The sequence below is a fragment of the Rhipicephalus sanguineus genome, chromosome 4 (assembly GCF_013339695.2).
Source record: "Rhipicephalus sanguineus isolate Rsan-2018 chromosome 4, BIME_Rsan_1.4, whole genome shotgun sequence".
In the NCBI taxonomy this organism is placed as follows: Eukaryota; Metazoa; Arthropoda; class Arachnida; order Ixodida; family Ixodidae; genus Rhipicephalus; species Rhipicephalus sanguineus.
The window spans coordinates 4,822,626-4,836,776 of record NC_051179.1 but is presented as its reverse complement, the minus strand read 5'-3'; the positions used below and the strand labels follow the sequence as shown (position 1 = coordinate 4,836,776).

The 14,151-nt window shown below is 46.7% G+C and overlaps 1 protein-coding gene across 1 annotated transcript in view; it reads left to right on the top strand.

Annotated features, from left to right (window-relative positions):
• Window positions 1–461: 461 nt before the first annotated feature.
• The window catches only part of LOC119389307 (cdc42 homolog), a 66,038-nt gene continuing 52,348 nt past the window's right edge, over window positions 462–14,151 (top strand). Inside the window, exons 1-4 of the mRNA XM_049414387.1 lie at window positions 462–561; window positions 909–952; window positions 1,014–1,133; window positions 5,606–5,788. Coding sequence (XP_049270344.1) covers window positions 1,029–1,133; window positions 5,606–5,788 — 288 coding nt within the window. The 5' untranslated portion in view covers window positions 462–561; window positions 909–952; window positions 1,014–1,028. The remainder of the gene's footprint in view (window positions 562–908; window positions 953–1,013; window positions 1,134–5,605; window positions 5,789–14,151) is intronic.

Below are 14,151 nucleotides of genomic sequence, written 5' to 3'. Positions count from 1 at the left end.
CTCGCTGTCAAAAAAAGAAAAAGAGAAGCGACGTGCTCGTTCTGTTCAACACGACGTAGGCCCACGTGCAATAATGTGAAATGGTGCTTACACTCGACGCTGCCGTTAGAAATGTCCAGAGTCATCGACACTTTTGTAGAATGAAGGTTCCAAGAAAATCAGTACGAATAGGAATCTTTCAAATTGGAAGCTTTATTTCTCGGCAATTGGGATGTATTTGATGTAGCTTGCATTCGTGCTGCAAATGGATTATTTACCAATTTGTTGACATGTTTAGCATTTGTACTTACCGCATGTTCCACTTGAAGCACCTCAATTGGGGGCAATTGTGTATTGTCTTGCTAGCATCGGCGGCTACGCGCGTTTTGCAGCGTGTTTCATACCGAAAAAGTGGTAGATAAGTGGGAAATCACCAAAGTTCAGGCGCCCAGTGCATAAATGCGAAGAGAAGTTTTCAACATCAACACAGGAAGCGGATGTGACGCCTATCCACTAGTTACGCCCAGTAAGGCGAGTTTGTGGCGGCCGGGCGAGAAATAAATCGGCTGGTCTCTCCCGAAGGTGGGTTTCGCGATGCATTCGGCTCGCAGATGCGTGAACAGTGCGCGCATGCAAACATTATTTGCAGTGGCAGATTGTTGCCGGGCGCTGTTCAGTTTTCTTTGCCGTTATTGACAAAGCTAGCAAGATGGCGATGGACGTAAAAATGCGCTTCGCGAGAGTTGTCCTACTAGGCCTAATCGTACCCGCTAGTTGGTCGAAAACTGTACAAAAAGATTCTGTGGATCGAATTGAAGCAGCGGTGTGGTGCCGCGGTCCTATGTGGACCGCGTCGCAGGGCCCACTCGAGCGTCGTTCTTTTGCCGTTGTTATTTCGTCTAATCGGAGCAACGGTTTTTCTTTTGCAGCGATTGCGACCCCTCCTCCACCTTGGAAAGAGGCAACTTTCCAGGTTTGGACAACCGTTTGCATTGTGACGACAACCAGCCTGAATTCCTCTCTCCGTGTTTCAGGGACAGTGGCGAAAAATGCAAACCATCAAGTGTGTAGTCGTAGGTGACGGTGCTGTTGGTAAAACATGTTTGCTGATTTCGTACACCACAAACAAGTTTCCATCAGAATACGTCCCCACGGTGAGTATCACTCTCGTGTCTGTCGGATGAAGACCGGTGGTCCCCCATGTCATCCCTCCCTTGTTGTGAGAGAGCTCAGTGCACTCTTCAATGCCGCCTATCATAGTGACTGTTGGGGGCTCTTGTGACGAGGTCATGAGCTGTACGGGCTTGGAATAACTGGCGTATTAGTCGGTGCAGCCGAGGGAAGGATGTTGGCCAATCTAACGGTGAAACACCTAAGAGTTGCACGCAAGTGTCCCAGTCCTGGAGATCAGATGTTTTGGTCAATCCATTTGGATGCTTAGCAGAGTTCAGTTGAGCAGGCATGGAGTTGACTGGTGGAGAATGACGCCATACACATCAGTGGAACATGCCCAAGCGATGGCAAAGTGGGTGCCATGACCCACTTATTTACCGAGGAGGAGTGTTGTGTAGGTGGCACAGAGGGGTGCTTCTGGCAGTGGTCATGAGCAACAATGCATACATCCCAGGTCAGAAAAAATGATGTGACTGTATGTGCAAGAGACACCTAGGTGACCGGCTGTTGGTACAGAACACTGGAGGTAGCACAAGGAGAAGTTACGAGCCATGTGAGGTGACATCAGGACATCATCGGTTCGAAAGAGCACTAAAAATACGAGGACACAGAAAGAAACAGACGGGACCAGTCAGCACCTGGTCCTGTCCGTTTCTTTCGGTGTCCTCGTATTTTTTGCGCTATTTCGAACTGACGAAGCCTTACCAACAAGCTCAGACCCATGCCCTTTTAAAGGACATTATGACAATACAGAATGTTTACTCAAACATGTGAATGTGTGATGATGAAGGATGGGGGCATCAATCGAAGCACTGAGGTCAGTCAAGGCAGGAGCACCAACTGGCATCTGCCCTAGATCCTCGAGAAGCTGGTGAACCTTGGCATAGTAGGACTTAGGAGTGCTACAGTCGCCAGCATCATTGATTTCTTCCTGTTGAATGAGAAAAGTTGAAATTTGCCGACAGATCTCTCGTGTAAAAAATGTATAGTCTGAAAGAGTTTTTCTGCATATTTGTGAAGTAACTTTCATGACATATTTCCATCACGGAAATACGTCAGCAAAATGCACAAGATCAAATGGCAAAGAAAAAGACCAGAAGAAGAAAGTTCGGCAGATCCCACGTACCGTGGGAATCGATGTTATGCGAAGCATGTGCGGGAAAGTGACTGTGGCCTAATTTTTCACATTGAGCGAAATGTGATGGAATGACGCTAGAGAAATGTGCAAATGGAATACGCACACAGAGATGTTGAAGAGTCGCACATGTGTTATATAACCAGTTGTTTACAGTTGTGCAACAATGCTAACAACTACATTGATGCTATCAACACCAGACGCAGTAAGCTGATATGTAGTGCTTATATTCTTCAATACTGGATAGCACAAATTCGAACAGGACAAAGAAGGAACATAGTTGTACAGGACAGGCGCTACTCGCAACTAAGCTTTAGTCGGAAATATTGTATAGATGTATACACAGCCGAGTGGCACGCGCAGGCGCACTGCACGTACGTTACAGTCACAGTTGCAGTTGTTCCAGTTATGCTTGTACTTGTCTATCAAGACTACAACGCATGCACGTTTCATGAACTCGTGTGCATGTGTGGAAGGGGTTTTTGACAGCTCTTGAACAAGGTCACCATCACTGTGATCAGTGAGCACCAGCAGCTGTACAGGACTTGTTATTGGATCCATTCGTGATCATGGCTACGAGGGGTCTAAGTATAGTGAAGTGCAAGGTATAGTACAGCTGGTGGAAATCGTGGATGCCTCTTACAAAGAAATGATCTGTGATACCTCCTGTCCTGGGCCTGGCACCGGGTTCTTCTGATGCCCCGTTCACGTCCAAGCAGTCTTTGATGCAGTGTAAGAAGCAGGCGTTGTTGGGCTCTGATAAATCGATGTTCCAGCCACCGGTAATGATGAGGGGCATCGTCCCCTCGGCAGAGTTATCGTAGGAAGCATTGATCCCGGTTTTTGCGTAATGCACGTGGTCCACGTTGCAGACCACGCGGTTGAGTGGATGGTAGTCGAGCATCTTCCAGGGGTGTTCTGTCTTCAGCTCCCTCAATTTCTAGCGTCAGCCGCGGTGGTGTAACGGTTACGGTGCTCTGCTGCTGAGCCAAAGGTCGCGAGTTCGATCCCGGCCGCGGGAGTTGCATTTCGATGGAGTCGAAAGGATAAAAGCCCATGTACTGTGCGATGTCAGTGCACGTTAAAGAAAACTGGTTAAACACTGGTTAAAGAACACTGGAACAATGGTGAAAATTTCTGGAGCCCTCCACTACAGCGTCTCTCATGATCATGTCTTGGTTTTGGGACGTAAAACCCCAACAATTCTTATCACTTTCCTCGCGGGTCAATGTGTATTTTCGTGGTTACTGCATTGATTGAGACTCTCTTTCACCTGTGGCACATACACACATAACATGAACTCTGGTATGCGGGTATGTGCCACACGTGACTGAGAGAAAGGATTTCATGACGTACGCGACAGGTATTTTGTGTTATTCATGTCATGACCAGTGAATTATGTTCTTCATACACTGATCCTCTGCTATGTGAATTGTAGTATAGTACAACCTACGGAAACGACCAGGAGAGTGCCCAGTTGTAGGCAGATAGATAGATAGATAGATAGATAGATAGATAGACAGACAGACAGACAGACAGACAGGCAGGCAGACAGACAGACAGACAGACAGAAAGAAAGAAAGAAAGAAAGAAAGAAAGAAAGAAAGAAAGAAAGAAAGAAAGAAAGAAAGAAATGGCCAAAGTGTCTGAGGTTTGCTAAGTAATGCTTCGCATTTAAAAGTTCTGAAGTGGGAGTCTGTCTGCAACGATAGGTGACGGATGCTGTAACCACCATAGAGTTTCCTAAAATTAACTAGAGGGGACTCTGGTGCTGCGATTGTTCAGCCACCATGGGAATGATGGGTAGTACACGGATTTGCCTAATCTTCGTGCTTACGGCTTCGAACGCACTTGTGGCTTTGTTTATTGCTGTGGTTTGGCGTTCGTTTCACATAAAAGAATAGACCGTAGTGGAACTTAGTGACCAGATTTGAATTGGTGAGCCTAAAACAGTTTAAGTGTTGAAGTGGAACTGCTGACTTTTGCTGAACTTCGTTTTGCGACAAAGCAGATGCAGGTGACGCGGAGCCAAACGGAGCCGAAGGAATGAAGTTTAGTGAAATCCGTGTACTACCCATCATTCCCTTGCTGGCTGAAGCGCCATGCGTTGCAGCTCGCATAAACACTAGCGCCAGAGTTCTCTCTAGTAAGTATTGTAGGCAACTCTATGGTAACCACGGACACACATGCAGGATGCTTCACGAGCGCGTCTTTTATCTCTCCCACTTTCCTCTAACAGGGTGGTGTCGCCGTCTGGGGGTGGTAGAGTGAAGTAATGCATGACCTCCATGATTAGCTCCAGCAATGCGCCGTTGCACCGTTGCTACGGCCATCCCATTTGGTGTAATTTTGTAGACACCTTACACCTGCTAGGTGGCGGCTTTAGCCCAAGCCTCGGTCCTAGCATCCATGCATATTAAAAAAAAATAGCTCTGCGATGCTCACCTGGCTGTGACACCGCATTTCCTTCTTGAAAAGTGAGAAATCACGGCCAGACTAGAGGGGAGACACGACGTGCGTTGCGTGTCCCGTCGCGTTTCTAGCCAGGTTGTGGTGTGGTCTTTAATATTCCATGGGATGGCAGCCTTAGCCCAAGTTCAGTAAAGAGGCTCAGCATCGAATAACCGATGCTCTTCTGGCTGTCACACCGCTTTCTTTGATTACGCTCTCCCCGTGCTAGTGGAGCAGCCTGAGCGACACTAGCAACGGTGCGTTGCTGAAGCCAGTCTCGGAGGCCACGAGTAATTCATCATGACACCGGATCATGTCGCCGGATTTGGCAGCGGCGGCAGTAAGGACACGTTCGCGCATGTGCTCCTCATTCGGCCTGGAGCACTGCTATTCAGCAATAGTGACATTGTGACGCACCACAGATGCAATCTAAGAGCTCTGTGTGTGCGCGGAAGCAGGGGCGGCAGTGTTGTGGCCGTGGATGCCCCCAGTTGCAATAAGAGCAGTGGCGCCACTCGACGTTGCTTTGGAAGCCTATAGCTGCCAAACACTAATAGACGTTGTCCAAGCCCTTGTGTATCATTGTATAATAAACATTCAACTACTTCATTGAGGACACGTTTCACTTTCATGTTATACCGATTCCTTTGACGGAGGGATCAACCATGTTTTTTTGTACATACCTTGTGTTTTTGTGACAAATGTTTTGCGTAAGTAATTTGTTTTATGTTTTGCATAATTATATTTGTTGGTGCTAATCACTTTAGTATGATACATGTGCTGCTAAACAGGGAAGTTGACGAAGGATATTATCTCGGTATGGTGCCTGTGTGGTAGCAAGCACTTATGAGCTCTTCTTTTTGGCAGGTATTTGACAATTATGCGGTGACTGTAATGATTGGTGGTGAGCCTTACACCCTCGGACTGTTTGACACAGCTGGCCAAGAGGATTATGACCGGCTACGGCCGCTCAGCTACCCGCAAACAGATGTGTTTCTGGTCTGCTTCTCCGTTGTCTCGCCATCCTCCTTTGAGAACGTCCGAGAAAAGGTGAGTCGCACACTCTTCTCATCACGAGTCTTGTAGTGCTAGTTAAGGGGGGACACTGCTCTTAAAATTTTTTCTTTATTTCTTGATTGATTTTGATGAAACTTGGCGACGTTATTAATGAGAACTAACAGACAATAATGCCAAGGAAAGTATAGGGGGTGTTATTTGTAATAATAGGGATATAAATGTGAAGAAAGTAAAGTGGACGAAAAGATAACATGCCGCTGGCAGGGACCGAACCTGTGACCTTCAAGTGACGCGTCCGATGCTCTACCACTGAGCTACGGCGGCGGTCATCCCCCCGTCCACATTTTATAGGGTATATATGTGTATTTAAACCTAGGAGCGTTTCCTCTCTGCTTCGACGGCAGGCCTGGCTCGTTTGATCTCTGCTTCAGCGCGCCGCGTTCATCACCGGCACTCGCGTGCTTTTACCCGCGTTAGAACATGCTACTCGCGGGGGAATGTTATCAATTTGGACTTTATACGGGACGTGACTGCAAAAATCCGTCGAGAGTGTCCATATAATTGCTATCGCAATAAAAAAGGACAGTGGTTCTCAAATTTCCCAGTGCTTGTTTCATTGTGTGCCGAACGCTTTTTAAGCCACTTTTGCCGCAGCACACTGGTGTCCTGCGGAAAAGCGTATTGAGATTTAGAAGGGGTACTAGCTGTCAGGGACACGGCACATTTTGCTCCTTAATTACTCATTCATGCACGCGACGTGTAATTACGAGTCCTAGTATGATCGCTGACATCTAGAAAATTATTGGCAATCATTTAGAGCTGCTGTGTATGGCGTTTCTGTGGCCTTGAGAAACAAATAGACAAAAAACTTGCGCCAGTTTTATTTTTTCACCACCCCCACTTGCTCCTGCTTTACGAAACTCCCGAATTTCTAAGTTGCCAGGTTCGCAGGTCCACGTTAGCATTTGCACTGCCTATCGAATTATTTGACAGGCCCTGCAAGTGCTAATATGGACTTAGTCATTGTTCGCACTGTAGGTTGACTCAACACACTGCTTTTATTGAAATAGCAGTGTTGACATGCACTGTACACGAGTTAGCTGATGTTGAATGGTTTGTACGTATTTTTGTTTTCTAAAAGTAAGCCTTCATTGTTATACTGCTTCAAATTTGGGATTTCGTGCTAAAAAATTCAGGTTTTTTTTTTCGTAACCTGCTCCAAATTTGGATTTTTGGGCTCCAAAAGCGACATTTTGCTGCTCCAAAAATTGCTCCAAATCCTATTTCGGCTGTTGCACCCCTGCACACTCCTAGGTTTAAATACACATATATACCCTATAAAAAGTGGACGGGGGGGATGACCGCCATCGTAGCTCAGTGGTAGAGCATCGGACGCGTTATTCGAAGGTCGCAGGTTCGGTCCCTGCCGGTGGCATGTTATCTTTTCGTCCACTTTACTTTCTTCACATTTATATCCCTATTATTACAAATAACACCCCCTATACTTTCCTTGGCATTATTGTCTGTTAGTTCTCATTAATATTGTGTCTAACAAAGAAAAATGAGCCCTTAAAAGTAATCCTCTTTCCTTCATTGGTGACGTTATGTATATTTGGGTGCCGATTTAAAATATGCAATTACTTGTATATTGTATAGTTTTTAAAATGCAAAATATTTCCTGGTGCCTTTTGAGGAGCAAGATTATTTCTAAACTGACTGCATTACAAAGTAAATCGGCATATCATGATAATCTGCAATCGGAACTGTGTGCAGTGCAAGAAAAATGGTTGCTCTAAACCCATTTGAACAAAAGTTATGCTATGTTGAACATTCATGAGTGAGTCATTTTCAAGCTAGAATTTTACTCATGAATGTTCAACGTACTATAACTTTTGTTCTAATAGGTTTAGAACATCAATTTTTGTTGCACTGCGCACAGTTCTGATTGCAGATTATCATGATATGCTGATTTAATTTGTAACTAACACGGTTTAGAAAAAAATCTTGCTCCCCAAAAGGCACATCAAATATTTTCTATTTTAAAAGCTGCACATCATACTAGAAAAATAATTGCATATTTGAAATAACACACAAATAAAGTGAAACCTCGGTGATACGAATCTCACGGGACCACCAAAAATATTCGTATCATCCGAAATTCGTATCACCAGAAAGCATGGAGAATTAGCATGAGACAAAAGAAAGCTGGCGTACACTTTCATTTATTGTTTTTCAGGACCGCAGCAGCGTCAGCAAGAACCCTGAAAGAGTGTCAGTTAAGTTTTTGGATGTCGGTAATCTACCAGCACTCGTAAATATATGGTCCGTAGGCGCGTATTTAATTAATGAACCAGGTGCGTTGTGATCCGCGACAGCAGTCGCCCCTTTCAAATTTTAGTATGCTTTTTTGCATGACACCGGAGCACTGCAGCGAAAGTAACAAAAGAAACACTTTGATGTGATGGGTCAAGGCCTTAAAATTACAGAACCACGGTCCTGTGTTATGATTTTAGATGTGAAGCATCTCTTGCTCAGGGGTATGTGCCGCGGCCTGCTTGTCCGCACTCGCACTACGCATGCGCAACTCTCCCCCTTCCCTCTCTCCTGCAGCTGCGCGTTACTCTCTCCACTTCTCTCCCAGCAGCTGCTTGCGCTTCTGCGTTCTCGCTTCTGCTCTTGCGGCGCATGCACTACTCTCCTCCTCTGGTCTTCTCTCCTTCAAGCCGGTAGAGCGCTGCGCGCGTTGTTCAGCGCTTGCTTCGGTTGACTCCTCTTAATGCGGGCTCGACATGCCGAAATTCTCTCCTGCGCAGTGCCGCGATGAGTGCCAGCGCATGCGCGTCCCCTCCCCACTCTCTCCTCTCCTACGCTGCTTCCCTCTCGCGTGCCTGTCGACCGCGTTCCCCCCTTGCCCTGTGAGAATTAACGACCAGGCTAGAGGGAAGGCACGACGCGCGTAGTGTTCCTCTTCGTGTTCCACGACGCGAGGTCGGTAGCATGCCCAACGAACGGCAACGGAACGCGATCGTTCAAGTGCTCCGGCTTCGCATCGCCTCATGGTCCCCTTTAGCGGGAGATAGTGCAATTTTTTGTTATCGTGGAGGTGTTGGGGATATTTTTAGGGAGATTTATGGCTGTGCCCGCACAAGTGCGACCTCAACGGTCACGCATGTTGACGTTGTCAGGCCTGACTCCTTCGCCGAGACTGTCCTCGCCTTCTTTCGGTCCTCGTCCACGTTTCGTAGGATGTCTGATGCAAGTGGCAGGCACGTGTAAACACAGTACAACGACAGCAGCCCACGTCGATGTGTTAGAAAAAAAAAGGCATGGCGCTAATGTTCTCTGTAATCTAAACGCGAAGGCACACATAGGCACATGAGAGTCTCAAAAGATTCGCGCGCACAATCTCGGAGGCCGCGATGCTTTTCTGAAGGTTTACTCTGACCGTACGAAAAGTGTTTTTCTAACACTGTGATTCTGACAATTTGGCGGTACGGTGCGCATGCCCATGCTTGCGTTCCCGCGCTCGCACCTGCTTGGCGCGTCTTCCACGACAGCGCGGTCAGCACGTCTCCGTACCTGGGCGGTAGCGCACGTTCGTATCAAACGTCGCTGGGTGAAAATCGGTTCGCAACAACCGTACTTCATTACATTGCAGGCCCATGTTGACGGCTCAACTGAGGCAATGCGGGACCAACGAAAAATTCGTATCACCCCAAAATTCGTATGAGCTGTGATCGTATCACCGAGGTTTCACTATACATAAACTCAGGAAGTTTCATCAAAATCGATCAAGAAATAAAAAACTTTTTTTCAAGTGCCCTGTCCCCCCTTAATAACAGGCTCCTGTAGTAGAGACCAATAAGATAGAGCTGTGCAAATAGCAAAAGATTGCGTGCAAAGTGAATTCGAATATTAAAGTTTGAGTGCAAATTGAATAAGAATATTTTTTAAACATTTCTTGAATATTTTTAAGTGAAATTACATAAAAAAGTTGCAGAGGACCCCTAAGTATAATCTTGTGAAATAAGAACATGAAAGCGTTTCTTTTGGCTAGGTTGGTGAAGCACTGGAGAGGTGCTGCTAATTGGTGTTCCCTAGTTGTCCTATAATGAGGCAATGCACAGGCTGCGTTGTGTCTATTCACATGATTTGGTACAACCAAAGTGGTGTCGACAAGACTTAACGCAGGAAAGGATAAGACGAAATTTTCTCAACCTCTCCAACTTCTGTGGAGGCCCAACTGATGACAAGGGCGCGCTCCCTTTGAGTCGGGAGTTCCTCATCTGCTGCGCGGATTTCCCTCTCCTAGTCCGCGGCTGTGAGTGGTTTCTGTGGCAGTTGACGTCAGTTCCGGTGGGAGAGGTCGCATGTTTCCCGCACATGGCTTTTGCAGACGATGGACTGCATGCCTTCACAAAGCTGGCCACATAACGCTTTCGTGTTGTAATATAGTGCAGAACATGGCCAAAAACAAGACGGTTCCTTGTGCACGGCAATCTGTAGACCTGGCGGCAGCATGCTGTCCTCCGCGTGAAAATGAAGCTGTGCTGCCAGATGTCGAGTTGTGATGCAGGTGGCGTAACGCCCAATATTGCTGAGCACCTACCATCTATAGCCCGCACCGCCACCAAATGTGACGTGGTTTATTGACGCGTCTCCAGGGAATGTCGACAGACGTCAAGAGTAGGGCATCGGAAAGCGGCGGGCGTCAAGCAGCCAAAATCCGGGCAAGCGCGAGCTGGTATCCCCTGATACTGTTGACACTGCGGCTTGCTTGCTTGCTAGCTTGCTCGCGCGCTTTGTCGTCGTCCTCTCTTCACTACAGCACGAACCTGGAAAACAATATTTTGCTGCTATTAGGGTGGTGCTAACGAATTTTATATCCGAGGCTGATTTTTGTGGCGCCAAGACATTATTCAGAAAGCACGTTTCGCAAAACGAGTCGATCGATTATAAAACCGAAACAACGTTAGCGGGATTAACAACCGACCGTCACTGGCAGATGGCCACAGAATGCATATTACAGCACGGGTGCATTTCATGCTCAACAAGTTTAGTTTCCACAGCGCGACTGGACGCGGACGGAGAAGGAACACGCAAACACACACACAGCGCTGTGCGCATGACGACGTGTCGCTGAGGAAACTTCGAAATGAGGCAGTAAAGTTGTGCGCATGACGACGTGTCGCTGAGGAAACTTCGAAATGAGGCAGTAAAGTTGTGCAAAAGATATAATCTCGAAAGCCTAGCTCGATCGTTAGGAAATAGCAAAAAGTTGCAGTTAGAAATATTTTTTACAGCTAAAACGCATAAAAGTGACTGTCCTCTCCGTGTGATTTTGTCCGAAAACGACACATGGCAGAAGTGTTTGGCTTTGTTCTTACAGAAACACTTGAAGATGCTTCCTGTTGACGATCCTTATTTGGTAGTTAAGTCGGAGCAAGTTGTTGAATTCTTTAAGGTTAGGCAGGACCAGAACCTAGCCGTCTTTTCAATCGACGTTAAAGATTTGTTTTATTCACTTCCCCAGGCGGAATTGATGACATGTGTTGCAGATAGCATCGACAGGTTGGGAAGTGTCAATTTCCAGAACGCTTCCGGCTTGTCATGTGATCAGTTTTTAGAGCTCCTTCACTTTTATGTAAACTCAACCTACGCAACTTGGGACGAACACATTGTGAAACAAAAAAATGGCATATGTATTGGGTCTTCTATCGCTCCCTGTTTGAGCGACCTATTTCTGGCTCACCGCAACAAGCTCCTTCGCGATCGTTTGACCAGTTCGGACGTCGTTGGCGTCTTCAGATTCGTAGACGACTACCTAATTGTTTCACGCCTTGACTCTAACAACTTTGACGCAGGGGTCGCTAGAACCCTGAGCATTTTTACTGACGTGTTGTCCCCTCTTTTACTGACGCATGAAGTCCCAAAGGACAATTTCATAAGATTTTTGGACATAGGGTTGTATTGCCATCCAAGAGGTGTTTGCTGGAGCTACGAGCCTAGAGGTAACAAGCCGGTGTTGCCATTTGCATCGGCGCACTCCAAGTTAGTCAAACGTGCCGTGATTCAGTCGTGTTTCCACAATTCTTTGTCCAAGTCTTGTGAGCATAAGATTGAGGAAAGTTTGTGGGGCCAGGCCAAGCGTCTGTACGACTCCGGTTACCCCATGAGACTGTTGTCAGCGGTGGCGGAGCGCCTGAACAAAAAGTACAGGTCTAATCCGAGTGAGCATCAGAGTGACACTCGAAGGAAAAAGCTCGCAGTAGTGCCCTACATCCACACCGTATCTCACAACCTGAAAAGGATTGCGAGAAGGTCCGGTGTGGACGTTGTTTTTTCCGCGCCCGTGCGACTGCAGGGACTTTGCAGGCGAGTGAACGCCGAAAGGGAAAAAGAAAATGCTTCGTGTTCCACTAAACATAGCGAGAAGTATGTTGCCTGCGCTAAAGACGTTATTTATTCCGTCCCGCTGTCATGTTCCCGTGTGTACATTGGCCAGACCGGCCGGTGTGTGAATCAAAGGTTGCGCGAACACAAGTACAATGTCACGAAAGTTATTTCCGGACACCTTGCCATTCACTGCCAAAGATGTGGCTGTTTTCCAATTTTTGATAAAACTAGTATTCTCAACAGGGCAAGAGATCGATTGACTAGAGAAATTATTGAAGCGTATGAAATTGATAAAATGAATGATACATGTGTCAGCATGCCATCCTTGTCTCTAACAGATAAGGAAAAGAGATATCTGGATGCGTCACTCTAGGTTGGTGGCAACTGGTTGTGATTGCGGCAGAACATGCGCGTTTGGGTCCTGCTTTTGTTTCTTGTTTTGTGTGCACCTGCTCGCGTGTGTCTATATAAGCGTCACGTGCATATGAAAAATAAACATTCCAGTTGAAAGTCAGCGCTGTGTGTGTGTTTGCGTGTTCCTTCTCCGTCCGCGTCCAGTCGCGCTGTGGAAACTAAGCATGAACAACCAACTAGCCCGCCAACGCACTTTACTCAACAAGTTTGTTCCCAGCGAAGTGGAAATGGTGCGTGTTATGAAAGCTCGAGTAAAAGGAAAGTTATTTCACCCGCTGAAGACAGCTGCGTCTACTCTATTGGGCATGCCCAAAACCTGTGGCTGTGAGTGATGCAAACAAAGGAAGGTTTTCAGCTGCACATGGCCACTATGAGAAGTTTCTATGGGTTGAAAATGGGAAAATATCCGGACTGCGATGACAATCTTGCATGCGTTCTCAAGCAACTTGGTGTAGACCGAGCTGGTCAAGGGAACGGCCCTTGAATCTGCACGCAATCGAGGCTTATCTAAAACTGGATCACTGAAGGAAAGGAACTGCCAGCAGAATCAATTTCACTCTCAGTGAGTGTGAATTGTGCTTGCCTTTTTTTTCTTCTGATTGTCAACATTGGAGGCATTCGATCAAGTAAGGTGCAGATACTGCGCTTCGCACTTGAGGCTGCACGCTTTCGAGTCGGCGCACTGATCGAGCCGGCATTCGTGTGGTGTTTTCTGCCCGGTTCAAATTAATCAGTCTTGCTAAATCAACGAGCCTCCTCAGGAACATCTGCCGCATGCAACGTGAATCATAGGACCAGGTATGTGAAATGCTCGTGGGAAGTTGTTCCCCTCTTCTGTGGTGCATGTTACGTCGGACAGACCGGAATGTGACTAAGGGAACAGTTAGAAATGGAAAAGATAGGCTTCCTGGCCAGCATTGTACTGCGTGCAACTGTATGCCTCTTTTCGAGGACACAGTGACTCTGTGCAAACACAGGGATGATTGTACCCGAACTATCGTCGAGGTTGCGTAAATGGCATATGAGCTGGACTTGTGCATGAGCAAGCCGCCTTCTCTGAGAAAGAATTGAAGGGACTGTCTACCACTCAGAAAAATTTTTTTAGACTGTGGTGTAAATGAGAAGATTGTCACATCGAGCATGCTTTTGTCCAATGAAAAATGAATTATATTTTTAATTTGGCCCTGAAAGTCGTGAAAGTATGACTGCTAGCATCACCCAAAAGCGATGGGGTTCAGTCCAGTGGCAGGAACAAAAAACTCTCGCAGGTAGACTTATTTTGTTGAAAACAAATGTATTGTATTTTATGCACTTCGGCAGCTTTCCTTAGCGCCAGAGAGTAATTTTTTCTTGTGTGTTCAAAGAGGCGCCCGGTGGCGCTGCCGGCGACTTGTTCGCCTGCCTGCCTAGGTGGAGAAACGCGAGCCACGCGAGCACGGCGTTTGGCATTGCTCATAAGAAAAAGAAAAAAGAAAAAAAAGAGAAGTCTTAGGCATAGGGCAGTGCGACTAACTTCAGGGAATTTTCGAACCATGCCCGTGAGTCCTCATGCGTAAAGTGCATACCAGTATTCACCAAGGTTCTAT